Source organism: Zalophus californianus, chromosome 13 (assembly GCF_009762305.2).
Source record: "Zalophus californianus isolate mZalCal1 chromosome 13, mZalCal1.pri.v2, whole genome shotgun sequence".
Classification (NCBI taxonomy): Eukaryota; Metazoa; Chordata; class Mammalia; order Carnivora; family Otariidae; genus Zalophus; species Zalophus californianus.
The window spans coordinates 22,881,696-22,898,248 of NC_045607.1; the positions used below are offsets into that span (position 1 = coordinate 22,881,696).

At 37.4% G+C, this 16,553-nt stretch overlaps 1 protein-coding gene across 4 annotated transcripts in view; it reads left to right on the forward strand.

Annotated features, from left to right (window-relative positions):
* SVEP1 (sushi, von Willebrand factor type A, EGF and pentraxin domain containing 1) overlaps nt 1-16,553 on the forward strand; it is a 195,020-nt gene that overhangs the window by 93,186 nt on the left and 85,281 nt on the right. For all 4 annotated transcript variants that reach the window (XR_004819523.1, XM_035723592.1, XM_035723593.1 and 1 more), the window contains 8 exons: nt 363-494; nt 1,102-1,296; nt 2,634-2,755; nt 4,649-4,757; nt 8,841-9,005; nt 9,539-9,772; nt 11,631-11,792; nt 13,590-13,751. Coding sequence is in view for 3 of the 4 variants with exons in the window: in XM_035723592.1 (XP_035579485.1) it covers nt 363-494; nt 1,102-1,296; nt 2,634-2,755; nt 4,649-4,757; nt 8,841-9,005; nt 9,539-9,772; nt 11,631-11,792; nt 13,590-13,751 (1,281 nt within the window). In the remaining variant the exon portion in view is untranslated. The remainder of the gene's footprint in view (nt 1-362; nt 495-1,101; nt 1,297-2,633; nt 2,756-4,648; nt 4,758-8,840; nt 9,006-9,538; nt 9,773-11,630; nt 11,793-13,589; nt 13,752-16,553) is intronic.

Sequence of the window (16,553 nt, forward strand, 5' to 3'; positions counted from 1 at the left end):
ACATACAACTGATGAATCACTGAATTCTACCCCTCAAACTAATAATATCGTATATACTAACGAAATCGAATTTAAGTAAAGAATTTAAAAAATTTTCCAATATGCCAATAGACTGATCTACTCAAGGAAAATCATTTATTTAGCAAGAATGCCTTACTCTGATGAGATTTTTGAGTCTAATACTTCTATGTTACAGCATAAATATTGCATCTTTTATTTTTTTACTAGTGACCAAGTCAACATAAATTGAATGCCCAGCTGGTTTGTATAAAGAGAAAATGAAAATTCAAATCAAATACAGGAACTGATAAAGTGACTGCAGACCAGTCACCCCAAAACTAGGTCCCTTCTTTCCTCTCTAGGGGCCGTATTGCTCATCACCAGGAGCCATTCACCAGGAGACCTTCTCCCTCACGGGGAGACTCTAGTACGGTATACAGCCACCGATCCCTCGGGCAATAACAGAAGCTGTGACATCCACATTGTCATAAAAGGTATTCCCTTCATAAACCTCCAGAAATCTCATTGACATTTGCTATATGTAATTACTATATTTTGTGAGAGAAAATGGACTGTGTACAGTAGATTCGTAAAGTAAGTATAATGACAGATCTTATTTACGTTTCCCATTGTAATTGCTTCACTTCATGATACATAGAAATATTTTCTTCAAGAGTAGTCTTTAACATTTTGTTAACATTTTCACTAAAAGTACAAAATGTTACTGTCATAATTCTATTTTGAAGAGTTGAGGAGACAGACTCTGAAAATATACTTGCTACATAATGCTATCTAGTTTTCACTCTTATTATAGGAAGGCCACAAATAACAACCCCAAATCAGAAATAACTTAGCATTTATAAAATATATGCACAACCTCTAATCATACATAGGTACAGCTTTTCAACTGTGCCCACTTAGGAACCAAGAGGCATATGTTGTCACGTTCCCACACTGAGGATTTATGATGATAGTTTTTCTAGGAGTGCTGGTGGACAGGAGGAGTCCTTTTCAAAATTCAGCTTAGACTCATAGAATTTAATTTATATTAGTTATATTGTTTATACCACTGTAAATAATGGTACATTTTTTTTTATGCAGCTTCTCCCTGTGAAGTTCCATTTACACCTGTAAATGGGGATTTTATATGTACTCAAGATAGTGCTGGAGTTAACTGCACATTAAGTTGCTCAGAGGGCTATGATTTCACAGAAGGGTCTACTGAGAAGTATTACTGTGCTTATGAAGATGGAATCTGGAAGCCACCATATTCCACTGAATGGCCAGACTGTGCTAGTAAGTTTTAATTTCTTCCTGGACTCCTTTCGTATATGTGTGTGTGGGTTTGCGTGTGTGTAGATTTCTGAACATTTAAGAGGAAAACTGCCTTACTATAGGGTTTGGGTTTCATGAGTGAAAAATGGTGCCATGAGGGGCACCTGCCTGGCTCACTTAGTAGAGCATGCAACTCTTGATCTTGGGGTCATGAGTTTGAGCCCCACATTGGGCATAGAGCTTACTTAAAAGATGGTGCCATGAATTTGAAATGTTTGTGAGTAAGAGAAATGTTCAGCCCTTGATTTAAAATGTTGGCCCATCAGAGTCTGGTTATTGATTGCTACAGGACAAGATTCTGTTTAAGGCAAACCCATCTTGGCCCTCTCCTTGTTATCTACCAGAAATAGACTTGTCAGCATGTTGTTCTTGATCCATAAACTTGAACTTATAGTCTCATAGTCTGCAGAAGAGCTTATATTTAAAGTAGGATCCATGATATGTGATGGGGAAAGGTCAGTTACAATCTCTTTAGGTCTGATTTAGATTTAGAGCTATTCTATAATCTTAAATATATGTATTGTTATAAAAATAGCCAATATCTTTGTCTCATGTAAATAAATATTCTTTGGAATGATTCTTGATTCAATACCATAGATGGAGTTTAAATGCCAATGTCTTGGAAAAAGAATAAAGCTCAATTACTTGAGCTATTTTTTTCCCACAAATTTGGGTAGTAATTAAAAGTTCTACAGTATCACTCACCTCTGTCACAGATTGAGACAGTAGTATTTTAATGCTGATGCTATTAGGGGTCATTGTCTCAGAATATTATGGGACATCTTGCTGTGCCTAACCATGCAAGTTTCTGATCCAAGAAGGAGTCCTCTGTGGGAATTACACTTTCAAGGATTATGATTGTCCATCATATTTAGAAAATTTTCAGTGTATATTGGTTAAAAATATAATAGAAACATATATGATACAAATTTATGTAAACATAAAAGATATCGTTGACCAAGGCAGGATTTTTCAAAAATTCCTAGAAATATAATTTAAAAATGTTTAAATCTCTTTTTCCCTTAATGTTCATTTTCTTAATGTGATTGCAAGCTAAAGAATAATATATCAAAGCAAACCTCATCACTGGATAACTGGGTACAGTGCCACTTGACTCATGGTTTATTATGATCAATTAATGCCTAGAAGTTTTTCTTAACTGTCATCTCTTGTTTTTATAGAAATCCCACAAATCATTTTAGAATCAAAGTCCTAAGTTACAGTTATTCCAAAGACAATTAAATCTTAGTGTTGAAAACACTTAACCAACTGAAACTGTTTTCTCTAACATTTTCCAGTAAAACGTTTTGCAAATCATGGGTTCAAATCCTTTGAGATGCTGTACAAAGCAACTCGTTGTGATGATACAGATCTGTTGAAGAAGTTTTCTGAAGCATTTGAGACTACCCTGGGGAAAATGGTATGTCAGCATTATTGTTTGTCGGATTTTAAAGGATGCTGTTGAGCTTTTCATAGCCTCTTAGGGTAACCTGCCACTGGAATTCCGTGTCCTGATGGTTTCCCGCCTCTCTGTAATGCAAACTTGCTCTTAATATTTAGAATTGCTCATAGGTTTTGGACTTCTGGAATGAATTGTAAGTGAATCTTTATTAAAACATTTTGAGTTTTTTAAAACATTCTGAGTCAGAAAGCCAGAGAAGCGTGAGGTCCATGTGGTTTGAAAATGTCTGCTTTGTTATTTAAAGTATGACAAAAATGCCATTGTAGATTGTATTTATTTTATGATGAGATAATTGAACATTAAAAGGATTTTCTTTTCCATGCATTTTTGTTTAGGATTCTTCCACTGTTTATAGGAAAGCAAAACAATGTATTTAACTTGTGTTAAGCATCTCAAAGGAAATGTGTTATAAACATATTTGTATCCCTAACAGAGTAGGCAGCTTAGATTTTGGATAGATGCTAAGGGTAGATTCAGTTGTAGTAGAATTGATGTCCAGTGTGAGAGAAAGAGGGGAGCCAAGGAGGTAGGGTACACAGGGACACGGATGCACAAGTGGGTACCCATGGTGGTAGAAGTGTGTCAAAGGATTTTTTCTGACTTCTCCTATTTTCTCAGTGGAAAAAAGATGCAGAGTGATCAGCTGAGAGAGTAAGGATGGGGAGGAGTTGTTGAGGTTTGGAAAGGGAGTTGATGGTGTAAAATAATTTTCTAGGAAAGCACAAACAAATGTGCTAAAGAAAGGTGGTAGGATTGGCAGGAAGCAGGATTGTATTTTCTCTCAAGCTGTAATTAACCACATGGGTGCACGTGTAGAGAAAGCAGAGCAATTAGTTTAACTAGGGTTATGGGTTCTACAGACAAACGATGGAAGTGGGTGCACGTGAGGGAGTGATTCCTGGTGATGAGCCATAGACTCTAAGACGGATAAACAAGGAGGTGAAGACGTCGGACTGAGAGACAATGAAGAGGTGGTAGGGTCCATGGATTATAAATCTGATGAAGTCAAAGACTTCTGAGAGTAGGAGAGGGTGCAGTTATTGGTAATGATGAGGTCTGAGGGTATGACCATGACAGCAAGGAACAAAGTAAGGCTGGAAGACTGGAGGAGAGGGGGAAAAGGAAGTGAGAAGCCAAGGTGATGGAAGGATTAGTCAGGTGGATATAGAAATCACCAAGAATTATAACAGGGACAGTTACTGGATGTTCTTGGAATGAGGGGGTGATGCAGAATGGGGAAAGGTTGTAGGTGGCTGACACACAGAGGGGCCACCTTCTATACCATGAACTTCAGGACTGTGAGGCTCTATGGAGGGGTACAGGAGCATGATCTGGAAACCGCAGGGAAGAGTGAGGAAGATACTTCCTCCACCTCCGCACCCATGGTCTAAGAAAACTGGAAAGTGGGGTGTTATTGAGAGCAAAGATGAAGGGACCATAAAGAGAGGTGAAAAAAAGAATAGGAGATTCACTGATGACTGGGAGTTCCAGAGGGCAGAGGAAGGTTCTGAGGACTTAGAGATGGGTGGGAGATAGAGTCAGAGAAAGGGATCTAAAGAGCCATTAGGGGTGAAAGTTCAGAGACAAGAGATATGCCGGGGTCCTGGGCTTCTGGGGCTCAGTGACATGCACAGAGAGAAAGGGCCTGGAACTAATTCTGGTGGTCCACAAGCACCAGAGGCCTTAGGGGAGGGCGTGGACGAGGGATGGGAGTCTGTCCAGGAGCATGCAGAGCTCTAGTCCTCTCCTCCCTCCAATAGAGAGAGATGTGAAGGCCAACAGAACAAAGGGCTTATCCAGAGCACATAGAGGTGCAATTTACATTTCATACTCTTCATTTTTTATTTGCAGGTCCCATCATTTTGTAGTGATGCTGAGGACATTGATTGCAGATTAGAGGACCTGACCAAAAAATATTGCCTCGAATACAATTATGACTATGAAAATGGCTTTGCAATTGGTAATTAAATTATGCAGTGTCAAGATTGCAAGATTGATCTGCAAAATAAAATAAGTCCAGAAGAGTGGGGCAAACTAGAAAAATTAATTTTTTTAAACCAAAACTCTTGAGATGATAAAAACTAAGAAAAATAAAGTCACATTATGATTGTGAAATTTTATTACTGATATGATATCTTAGAATAGTACCAAAGCAATTTTTATATGGCATTCAATTTGAATTATAATTAAGTCATTAATTTAAAATAGTTACACATGGAAAATATTCAGATTTCGTACCCAGAATATGTTAAGACTCAATCTATTCGAGTCTGATATACCTTCTAATTGGATTTTCATGTTTTCTCCATATTATCTCTGAGCATTTTTATTAAGATTATTTCTAACTGCAGTATGTGATTTGTTTGCTGGTGTAGCTAGCCATTTAGCTTACTGCCTTAATATTTCTGGAAGATTTCAGTAGTCACAGTTGGGTCTTTCATTGCTAAAATCATCCACCTTTCTAGTAATTATATTTGTCATTTTTATTGCATTGTTATAAAACTGTCCAACACTTCCAGAATAATGTTTTTAAATATAATAGTGATGGGGGTGCCTGGGTGGCTCTGTCAGTTAAGCGTCTGACCCTTGATTTTGGCTTAGTTATGATCTCAGGTTTGTGAGACTGAGCCCTGTGTTGGGGTCCACACTGGGCACGGAGCCTGCTTAAGAGTCTCTCTCCCTCTCCCTTTCCCCCCTTTCTCTTTCCCTCTCAAAAAAAATTATAATAGTGATAACAAAATAGTGTCATGGTTAAGCACATGGACATGGATTCTAAGACCAACTTCTTATGTCCAAATTCTGGCTCTACCACCTATTAGCTGTGTGGTCTTGAGCAAGTTTGTACTCTGTGCCTCAGTTTCCTCACCTATAAAAATGGGTATATGTATATACATAAGAGTACTGAACTCATAGGGCCATTCTCAGGATTAAATGAATAAGTACAAGTACACATAAAGTCCTTAGAAGGTTATCTGAGACAGTATTAATTGACATTACAGCAGACATTTTGTTTCTGACACTGATCATATGCATATTTTTAGTGACTTAGCATTTAGAGTGACGTGGACATTTGCTTTACACTTTTTAAATTTTAAAAAATATTTCTGCATATATGTTTATTGCAAAAATTGGAAAAATGCTAAAACCCAAAGAATGAAATCAGGATAACCCACACAATCCCATAAATTCTGTTAATATATTAATATATGTATTACTATATATACATTAACATATATACATATAACTGTACACACGTATGTATATATGCCCATACTGCTTTTTTTGTTTTAAAGATTTTATTTATTTATTTGAGAGAGAGAATGAGAGAGACAGAGCACATGAGAGGAGGGAGGGTCAGAGGGAGAAGCAGACTCCCTGCTGAGCAGGGAGCCCGATGCGGGACTTGATCCTGGAACTCCAGGATCATGATCTGAACTGAAGGCAGTCGCTTAACCAGCTGAGCCACCCAGGCGCCCACGCCCATACTACTTTGTAAACTTGAATTTTTAGTTAACATTATACTGAGGACATTTTTCTGTCACTAAATATTATACTTCAATTTCAGTGGTCACATATTAATCAATTTGCCATAGCTTATGTAAACTATTTCCTACCGGTAGGAAATTTTTAACTTTTTATCCATTTTTTTCCATTTTTAACTATTATATAAAACTTCTCAGTGAAAATTTTGGACGTTAAAGTGTTAGAAAAACATGAAGTGGTGTTGGCAGTGGCATGTCTAGAATAATAATGACTCTTCTGTCACACATGACACAGGCTTCCCCTCCCAGATTATTGAGGCAGATTGTTGAGGGTATAAGGATGCACCTAGAGGGAGTCAGGTGTCATCATAAGGTTTTGAGATGGGTGATATTTGTCATCTAATAAGGATCAAAAGTGCAGTTTCTTAGAATCATATGTGGACACGTGATACAATTGATCCTAAGATATAAGTCTTCCTCCTTGAATATCTTTACAGTAGGGAGTCACAAACTTAGTGTAATATTTCAAACAACACCTTGGCAAGTCATAATGTATTAAAAACAAAGGGCCAATAAATATATTAAAATGGTTTGACTTGATAATAGTCATGTAATTCAAATTAAAACTAAAATGAGATGCCCTTTTTGACCTGTCAGATTAACAAATTCAAATAAGAATCATAATACCCAAAATTGGCAAGAGTATAAGCAAAAAAAAATCATACTCATAGATTGTATGCAGGGGAGAAGTTGAAGGGCAATTGACGATATGTATCAAAAAGATGAAAAATACTCAAATCCAGAAATCTAATTCTAAGAATATTTCTCAAGATAAAAATCATGCCAGTGTGCAGAGATATACTACATTTTATAAATTCTAAAGTGTACCTTTTTATTTGGACATCCCTGAAGTTGGAATATATCTTCTCATTGATGGTGCCTTACATTTTATGAAATCCTCTATGCCCAAGGATGTTCTAGAATTTTGAAATAATCTAAAAGTTTGAAAAGAGAAACCTGGTTAGTTTGTGATATAGCAATAGAAAAGAATATTATGAAACCATTTGACACAGAAATGCCATAATATTTCATTGAGAAAATTAGAAAAAGATTACTAAATAACATACACATAGTATAATCGTTTGTTAAAGGTATGCTATGTTTATTTCTATTCCAGTGATTCGTGTATCTATGTATGCATAAACATATATGTGTGTGTTTATATATTCATAGAAGAAAATATTGCCTAAAATATTCTAGGCATTATTTCTATATGATGGAATTATAGGTAATCAAAAAGTTTTTTGTCTTGGCTCATCTGTTTTTCTATAATGGCTACATAATACTTGTGGGAAGGGTGTTTAAGTGAAAAACAAAAATATTTATCTTAGGTAATTTTAATGGCCAAAGACATAAATTAGCCAAAAAAATTTTAAGAGCTTATTTTATTTAAAACTCCATTTTAAATTTCATTTAAAAATCTTAAACCACTAACATAGGTGGACAGGCCTGTATAAATACAATTTGATATTTAAAGCACATAAGCACACAACAACAATATACCCAGACCAATATTAATATCATTTACTGAGATTTTGGAATGAGTCACATGCTGAGCTAGATGGTTTATGTATATTGTCTCAGTTATCCCCCAAACCTGTGAGGTAAGAAGAATGACCTCAACTTATAAATGAAGAAACTGAGGCTGAGAGAGAGGAAAGTAACTTGACTAGAATTGTACACCCTTATACCCTACATCCAGAAGCTACAATCTGAATCCATGTGGGTGATCACAATGGCACTGGGGAAGGAATCTCACATATCCGTGTTCTATACTCTAGCATGGTTACATACACATTTAACTTACATGCCACCTTCAGAAACTGTCCCCACCTTTAAAATTTATTTATTTATTTTAGAGAGAGAGAGAGAGTGAGCACAAGTGGGAAGGGCAGAGGGAGAAGAAGAGAGAATCTCAAGCAGACTCTATGCTGAGCATGGAGCCCATGACGTGGGGATTGATCCCACGGCCCTGAGATCACAACCTGAGCCGAAACCAAGAGTCCTTTGCTTAACTGACTGCACCACCCAGGCACCCCGGCCTCCACCTTTAAAATATAATGCAGTATCCTAAATATCTTCATAAAAGGAAACCTGTTCATTTGTATTAAGTTTATAAAGCTGATATTAAAATTTTTAAAAAAGAATGGAGCAAACCCTGAAGGGAAGTAGGCATTGATTAAAATTCTGCACCCACATCCTATTTACCTCTAAAGCTAAGGTAATTCACTATTAACTCAAAGGTAAGAATGGCTTAAATGCCTAGGTAGCTCCAAAAGGACTTTTCTTTCTTCTTGTGCAATTCATTGGTAATCTAGATCTAAAATGAAGTGCCTGATAATTACAATATAAGATTATAGATGAGAAATAAATGAGATTCTAGATGCATCCCCATATGCAGTACATTATGGACAATTGAAGAAATAGTGGCTTAACATTCAAACCTAAATGCAGATAAAAAGGCAACTGTAGAATCTTGTTTCTCTGCCCCAACTGTCCAGGACCTGGTGGTTGGGGTGCAGCTAATAGGCTGGATTACTCTTACGATGATTTCTTGGACTCCATGCAAGAAACACCCACAGGTGTCGGCAAAGCCAGATCTTCACGAATTAGAAGAAGTGCCCCATTATCTAACCACAAAATTAAGTTAATTTTTAACATCACAGGTAAGGATAGACTGTCTGTTCGAAAAGACAATATTATGTGAAATTCTTGGTGGGAAACCTATTTTGCAAATTTTCCATGTGTTATCATTCTTAGGAAATAATCCTGGAACTGAAAATTAGGGAGAGCACAATCACCTAAGTTTTGTCATTTTTTGCAATTTAATATCACAGATGTATTTTATGATTCTCGCAGCAACAAGCATCCTGCTTTGTACTCATCTTGGCATGACGAACTAAGGCATGTTTTTAAAAAGCAAGAATTTACAGAAATTTAACATGCTGTAAGGAAGAACTTCACAAAAAGGTGATGTAGATCCAGCAAATGAGAGAAGGATTAAAACAAATTGCATTGTTCTTAATATTATCCATATACTAGTTGCTCAGTAAGTAGTGGTTGAGCGTGAGTTTATTTTTCCCGGAAGATTTTTAATATGCCATTTCTTTTTGGTAAAGAAAAAAAAACTAACTACAAATGGTTTCCTGAAACACCAGGTGTGTGTGTTATGTTTTATTTTGTCTTGTTTTTATCTCAGCTAGTGTGCCATTACCCGATGAAAGAAATGATACCCTCGAGCTGAAAAATCAGCAACGACTCATTAAGACTTTGGAAACCATTACAAATCAACTGGAAAGGACCCTCAGTCAGGAGCCCATGTATTCCTTTCAGCTTTCATCTGAAATTCTGGTAGCCGACAGCAATTCGTTAGAGACAGAAAAGGCTTTCCTTTTCTGCAGACCAGGCTCGGTGCTGAGAGGGCGTATGTGTGGTAAGACTTTTTGCTGCAATAAAAATATATCTGGCTCATAGTGGGTCAAATGAGATGAGCAGAGCCGCTTTACAACTATACAAGGGTTTTGAAATGAAACATTTTGCAATTGTTGTGTGGTTGTTCTTATTATTTTGTCTCAGGAATCTAAGTAAACCATCATTGTTCAGGACAAGAAAACTATTTCAGGTAAGGGACTCAGATCTTAGTTTTATTTCTAGACCTTTAGAGCTCACAACTTTTAGCAGCATCTCCAATAATAATGACTAATACTTTATGACCCTTCCAAAGGCTGACTGAGCACCTCTCGTGTTTAATTCTCTTTAGCAACTCTGTGAAGTGCTATTACTATTAAGCACATTTTACAGATGGCAAAACTGAAGCCAGAGAGGCTAGGAACTTACTCAGGAAGTCTTACCTATTAAGACAGTAAGTGGTGTAGCTAAGATTTCCACTCTGGTAGCCAGTGCCAAATTCACATGCCATAAAATCAACCATTTTAAAGTGTATGGTTCAGTGGCATTTAGCACATTCACGAAGCTGTTCAGCCATCACCACCACCAAAATATTTTCATCACCTCCAAAGGAGACCCCCAATAACCATTAAACAGCCGCTCCTCATTTTCCTTACCCATAGCCCGTTAACTTTTAACCCAGACTACCACAATCTGGATCAATTCCAGCCTGTTTCCCAAATAAGTCATTGTTTATAGATAGGGGAGACTCTTCTAACCAAACTCTGTATGCGAGTCTGGTGTTTACCTCTCTGGAGGCATGGGGTCTTGCCCCTTGCTTGGAAAACCTTCCTCAACAGTTCTTATTGATATTCCCAGAGTTTACTTGGGTGATAAATTCAGCCCAACAAAAGCACCTTAAAATGGTCATTCTGAACCTGCTCTTGTTTCCTCCCTACGTTGTGAGTAAAAATTAGGAATCACCTTGATCAGTGTTCTGCGTTTCTCAGTATGGTGTTCAGACCACCTGTGTCAGCATCCCCTGAAGGGCCTATCAAAATGCATCTTGACCAGGGCCCCATCCCAGAACTAATACATCCGACACTTGGGGGGCAGAGCTTGGAATCTGAATCTTTAGTAAATTCCCACATAATTCTTACACACTTTATCATCAGAATCATCTAGGTGCTAATTTCAAGTATCCTCTCTATACAAATACTAACTTTGCTAGCATTCTTTCCATGGGCTTAAAATTCCACTTTGGTCTCAGAAATCCTGAGTCACTTCAAGCCTGCCAAGTAGCAGACCAAATCTCCAAGGAAGGAAGGTCCTCAAATTGTCCTGTTTCCTCGGGACCCTCGAGTCTGAGGATGTCTCACACTTACCTTTAGTGGACAGTATTTCCTATAAGCAGAGACGAGGGTCTGCTTAACTCCCCTGGTTTAGATTCACAACCTTTGCTTGGTTTTGTTTCTAGAAATGATGCTGTAATAGACAAGCAGTCAGTTTCATAAGGGAACCATTTGGAAGAACAGCTGAGAAACTGTTTTTCATATCTTGAAACCGCAGATTAACCTAAGTGTTCATGTTTTATTCTCTCCTTACAGCAGCCTTTTCTTTGTTAGCTATATGTTTCCCAGGATGATCTGGTTTAACCCACACTTTAAAGCTCCTATCACATAAGCCCAAGCTTGGTCAATAAGAATTTTTATTTTCTTTAAAAAAATCTGTTTGTTTCTAGGAATACATTTCTGGAAGGTTTATCTTGTGAGTAAACCTCTGACAGTAAGACTAGTACTTGGAGGCATGCTTTATTATTTTCATGCCTTAGGAAAAAGGAACCTAAATGTGTTCTGTTTCTATAGTTTACTGGTTTCAGTGTTTCCTGTTGGTTTTCTTTTCAGTCAATTGCCCTTTGGGAACCTTTTATTCTCTGGAACGTTCTATCTGTGAAAGCTGCTTGCGCGGATTCTATCAGGATGAGGAAGGGCAACTGGAGTGCAAACTCTGTCCAACTGGGACATATACTGAATATCTCCATTCAAGAAGCATCTCAGAATGCAAAGGTAATGGCCTAGTGCACATTTTTACCAGAAGCCTGAATTTTACCTTCACGTATGAAGTCTAAATGGCAAATAGGATGAAATAAGAGCATTACTACAAGCAATTTCATTGATTTATTTTTTTCTTTTAATTTTGAATTGTTACCTTAATGTTTCCCTCACTTCAAAGAAGTCTGTTTTTTTTTTTTCCCTTTGGAACATTCTGTTGCTCTAAGTCAAACTTCATTGTCAATAATTCTAATCCACATTTTTTAAAAAGATTTATTTATTTATTTGAGAGAGGAGAGAGCACAAGTGAGAGGGGCAGAGGGAGAGAGGGAACCTCAAGCAGACTCCATGCTGAGCATGGAGCGTGACCCAGGGCTCGATCCCAGGACCCTGATTTCATGACCTGAGTGGAAATCAAGAGTCGGGTACTTAACTGACTGTGCCACCCAGGTGCCCCAATTCTAATCTGCATTTATCAATTAACTCAGATTTTTTTATCGAATCTCAAATTAATTGGTGGAAAGGACTTTCATAACACTTTAGCAATCATGAGTTTGCGTTCTGTTAGAATAATATTTGATACAATGAGATCAATTCTCCATTTACTTGGAAATTAATAACTATAGGTTACTAATATGCATGTATTCTTACTACTAAAATACTCCATATTTTCAAAATATTTTATTATCATTCTCAATAAGCATTTCTGATGGAAACATTTTCTTTCATGATTAAAGTTACAGGAAGATACACCTAAGGGGCGCCTGGTTGTCTCAGTCAGTAGAGCATGGACTCTTCATCTTGGGGTCATGATTTTGAGCCCCATGTTGGGTGCAGAGATGACTTTAATAAATAAATAAACAAACAAACAAACTTTTAAAAAAAAGATACACCTAAAAGAAGAAATTTCAGAACTGTGCCCCTTGCTGTTGTTACAAATGCAGATGTAATTGCTTAATGACAAATAGAAACTGAAGACCTCTACTAGGTGATCAGAAATGCACTAAAAATGCTGACAATGAGCATCATTTGGAGAACAAGGGCAGAAGGAAAGGATTGTGCACTAGGGGTTGAGGATTCTGGCCCTAGTCCTGCTCTCCCACAGAACCATTGCTATGAATCTTAGAAAGTTGCTTAATCTCCCTGGGCCTCATGCTAAGACTACTTTTACTTTCTACTCCGCCAGCCCTCCGATGGGGTCTGCAGGTAGGGGGACATAAGAGGGCCAATTCGTAGAGAAACAAAGGTGCCAGTATAATTATGAGGCTCTCACCCAATTTGAGGTTTTGTTTCTGTTACTCCAGAGAATTGAGTACAAGCTGAGAACTTTTACGAGAACAAGTTCCCCTCTGTACAACTTGTTCTTGTGACAATACCTTTCTGAGATGAGATTTCTTTTTTTTTTTTAAAGATTTTATTTATTTATTTGAGAGAGAGAATGAGATAGAGAGACAGCATGAGAGGGGAGAGGGTCAGAGGGAGAAGCAGACTCCCTGCCGAGCAGGGAGCCCGATGCGGGACCCGATCCCGGGACTCCAGGATCATGACCTGAGCCGAAGGCAGTCGCTTAACCAACTGAGCCACCCAGGCGCCCTCTGAGATGAGATTTCTAACTTCACTCAAAAACCATTTATTGGTGCTTTCTATGTGGCTATGCCAGGTAATAAAGAAAGTAACCGGAAATCAGTCTAAAGCTTATTGGTGCAGAGAAGCATGAAGCAGTCCGAAACTACCATCTATTTGCTTGGAATTCTTTGTGTTTTGTGTAGCTTAATGTCATCATCCTTAACCATATTACATTTTTCTTTTCAGCTCAGTGCAAACAAGGCACCTACTCATCAAATGGGCTTGAGATTTGTGAATCGTGTCCCCTGGGCAGTTATCAGCCAGCATTTGGTTCCCGGAGCTGCATCTCGTGTCCAGAAAATACTTCCACTGTGAAAAGAGGAGCTGTGAATATTTCTGCTTGTGGAGGTTATCAAAGCCTTAGACACTGATATTTCTTCAAACCCCATAGGTTCTATGCATGGAGGAGTGGACTGTTTTCAGCAAAACCATATGTCTACTGTATGCAAAGAATGTAAATAACTGTCTCTTCATGGAGAGTTTCCATGTATTCAGCCAGTCAGTGCTTAAGTATAAACACTCTCAATATAAACACTGTGCTAGCGCCTTTAGGAACACACAAAAAAAGTACAAGACTTGGTGCTAGTATTCAACATTAATAAACATGTGGTTTCATTATATGGTAGAAATGCATCTCATCTAGGAACTTCGTTTCTTCCTTTCTAAAGTGAGGTCCTATCTCATGTTCCTTGAAACTCTAAAAAGACATTTTATGAATTACGATATTTCATTTCCTACAGTTTGCAGGGTTTTGTGAGTGGTTATCCACTCTGGCTGCACTTTGGAATTATTTGCACATTTACCTCAGCATTTTTAAAATACTGAAGGCCAGTCTTGGCTCCCAGACATTCTGACTTAACTTGTCTGGTTTTCTTTTTAAGTGCCCCCACCTTGCCCCCAGTGATTCTTAAAGTAACAGGAAAAATTGAGTACGACTAATTTCAGATCTCAAATGTCAGCATGAAGGGCTTAAAAACATAGATTGCTGGCCCCAGCCCTAGAGTTTTTAAGTCAGCAGGTCTGGTGTGGGGCCTGAGAATTTACATTTCCAACTAGTTTGCCAGGGATGCTGCTTCTACTTGGTCCAGAGACCATATGTTGAAAACCACAATAAACATGAAAAGATTAGAGTTTCAATTTTCAAATATTTCTAACATCCCTACCAAGTACAGTTTTCCAGCACGGTAAAGGCTGGAAAATGTAAACAAAACAAAAAGATGAAAACTTAAAATGGCCGTGAAACTAAGAGTCAAGGTCATGCTGCTGTCAGGAACTCCAAACTCCACGTACTTTGCAAAGTCAATGGAATTCTATTAAAAATAAAAAGTTGTTGGCCTACCTCTGCTATATCACTGGGAACAGAACAAACATGCTGGCTGAAACATGACTTTTTAAAAAATTATGTATCCTCCCCTTTTTCTATACCCTTATTTAAAAACCTAAAGTCTATGGCCATCTGAAAATTAAAAAACTGTTCCCTTATTGAATAGCGATGTTTTTAAGAGACCAATCTGTTTGCTCCACATTTCTCTCAAGCTGTGTGTGCGTGCACGCGCGCGCGCACGTGCACACACACACACACACACACACACACACACACACAGCCTCATTTTACCCCAGTCATATATACCTCTGCATCCAGTTAGAAACAAATTCCCAGAAAACAACTATGTACATAGGACATTTTTGTGTGGTGCTGGGAGGGGCGTGTCCAGCCTTGCATCTCGCGAGATGTAGTCCTCATAAATTAGTGAGGCAGGGAGAAAATGGGGAAGCCTACTATAATTACAGGTTTTTATATACTCCATCTGTTTAAATTATCTCAATGTAGCAGGATCACAGTAGATACAAGTCTGTTAGACCTGAGGAGGAATTGGGCAAGTAGTATTCATTAACTTGATGTTTCACTGAAGGGAAGAGAATTAACTAGGACCTGATTGAAACTCATAAACCATGTCTGTTGTGTAACACCAGCTTTGAGGTGTTTTGTTTTGTTTTTTTATTAAAAGGCAAATAGGCTCCACATTATGGCTGAGATAGATCTACTAGAGACTCTTATTTTGTCAATATACAGATGAATTTTGGAAGAAGGTCTGCAGTGAAAATTCTCTCCTTCTCTTTCTCTCCCTCCAACCACAAAAGTAACTAGGAATTTTACAGTAAAACAAATTCAAAATTGGCGATTTTTCCCTTTAGCTTCCCGAATAAGCCTTGAGGTTTGTTTAATACCAAATTATTCCAATTAAGTAATTATGATTCCCAGAAAGTCTCTAAACTTCTGGTAACTGCTGTATTTCTCCTAATATATTCCCAGCACAAGTTTAACCACATTTTCTTGTCATGAGTGAGTTGGGAACAGCAACACTCAGCAATCTCCCCTGTGGTGGTAAATAAATACCATCTTACTTTAAACTTACATGTGTATGATTTCTAAAACAGTCCCTTATATACTTTTTTCTTAGTTTTATTTATTTATTTTTTTAAATTTTTCTTAGTTTTAAACTTCCTTCTTTAGTTTTTCTTTCTGTAGTGATTTATTTTTATATGTATGTTTCTGGTTTACCTCACTTTTTACTAAAGTATCACTTTTTACATTGTTTAGCATGTTAATCTTAAAATATAATCAACACAGCTACTATATTGAAGTATATTTCTATATTAATTTATATTTCATGCATTTCATCTTTTATCACTACTTAAGATATTAAATATCTGTAGGTCTGTGGTTACAAACTCGAGTCTGAAATATTTTGTTTCATTTTATTTAATTATTTATTAATTAATTAATTTATTTGAGAGAGAGAGCAGGGGCAGAGGGAGAGAGAGAGAATCTCAAGCAGACTCCCTGCTGAGTGCAGAGCCCAGTACGGGTTTCGATCTCACGACCCTGAGATTATGACCTGAGCTGAAGTCAAGAGTCAGATACTTAACAACTGAGCCACCCCGGCACCCTAGAAATTTTTTGTTTTTTAAAAATGACTTTTATCCGAAGAATAAGTCCCACAAATGATTTTTTGGTGATGGTATTGTTTACACACTGTCCTGTAGGAAAAGGAAAGATGATTGCTGAGCCAGGATGACATTTCTTACCCTAATCCTATAGGATGATGTTAAAAGGAGACTTAGGATGAGAGTCTCTGACCTTTGAAT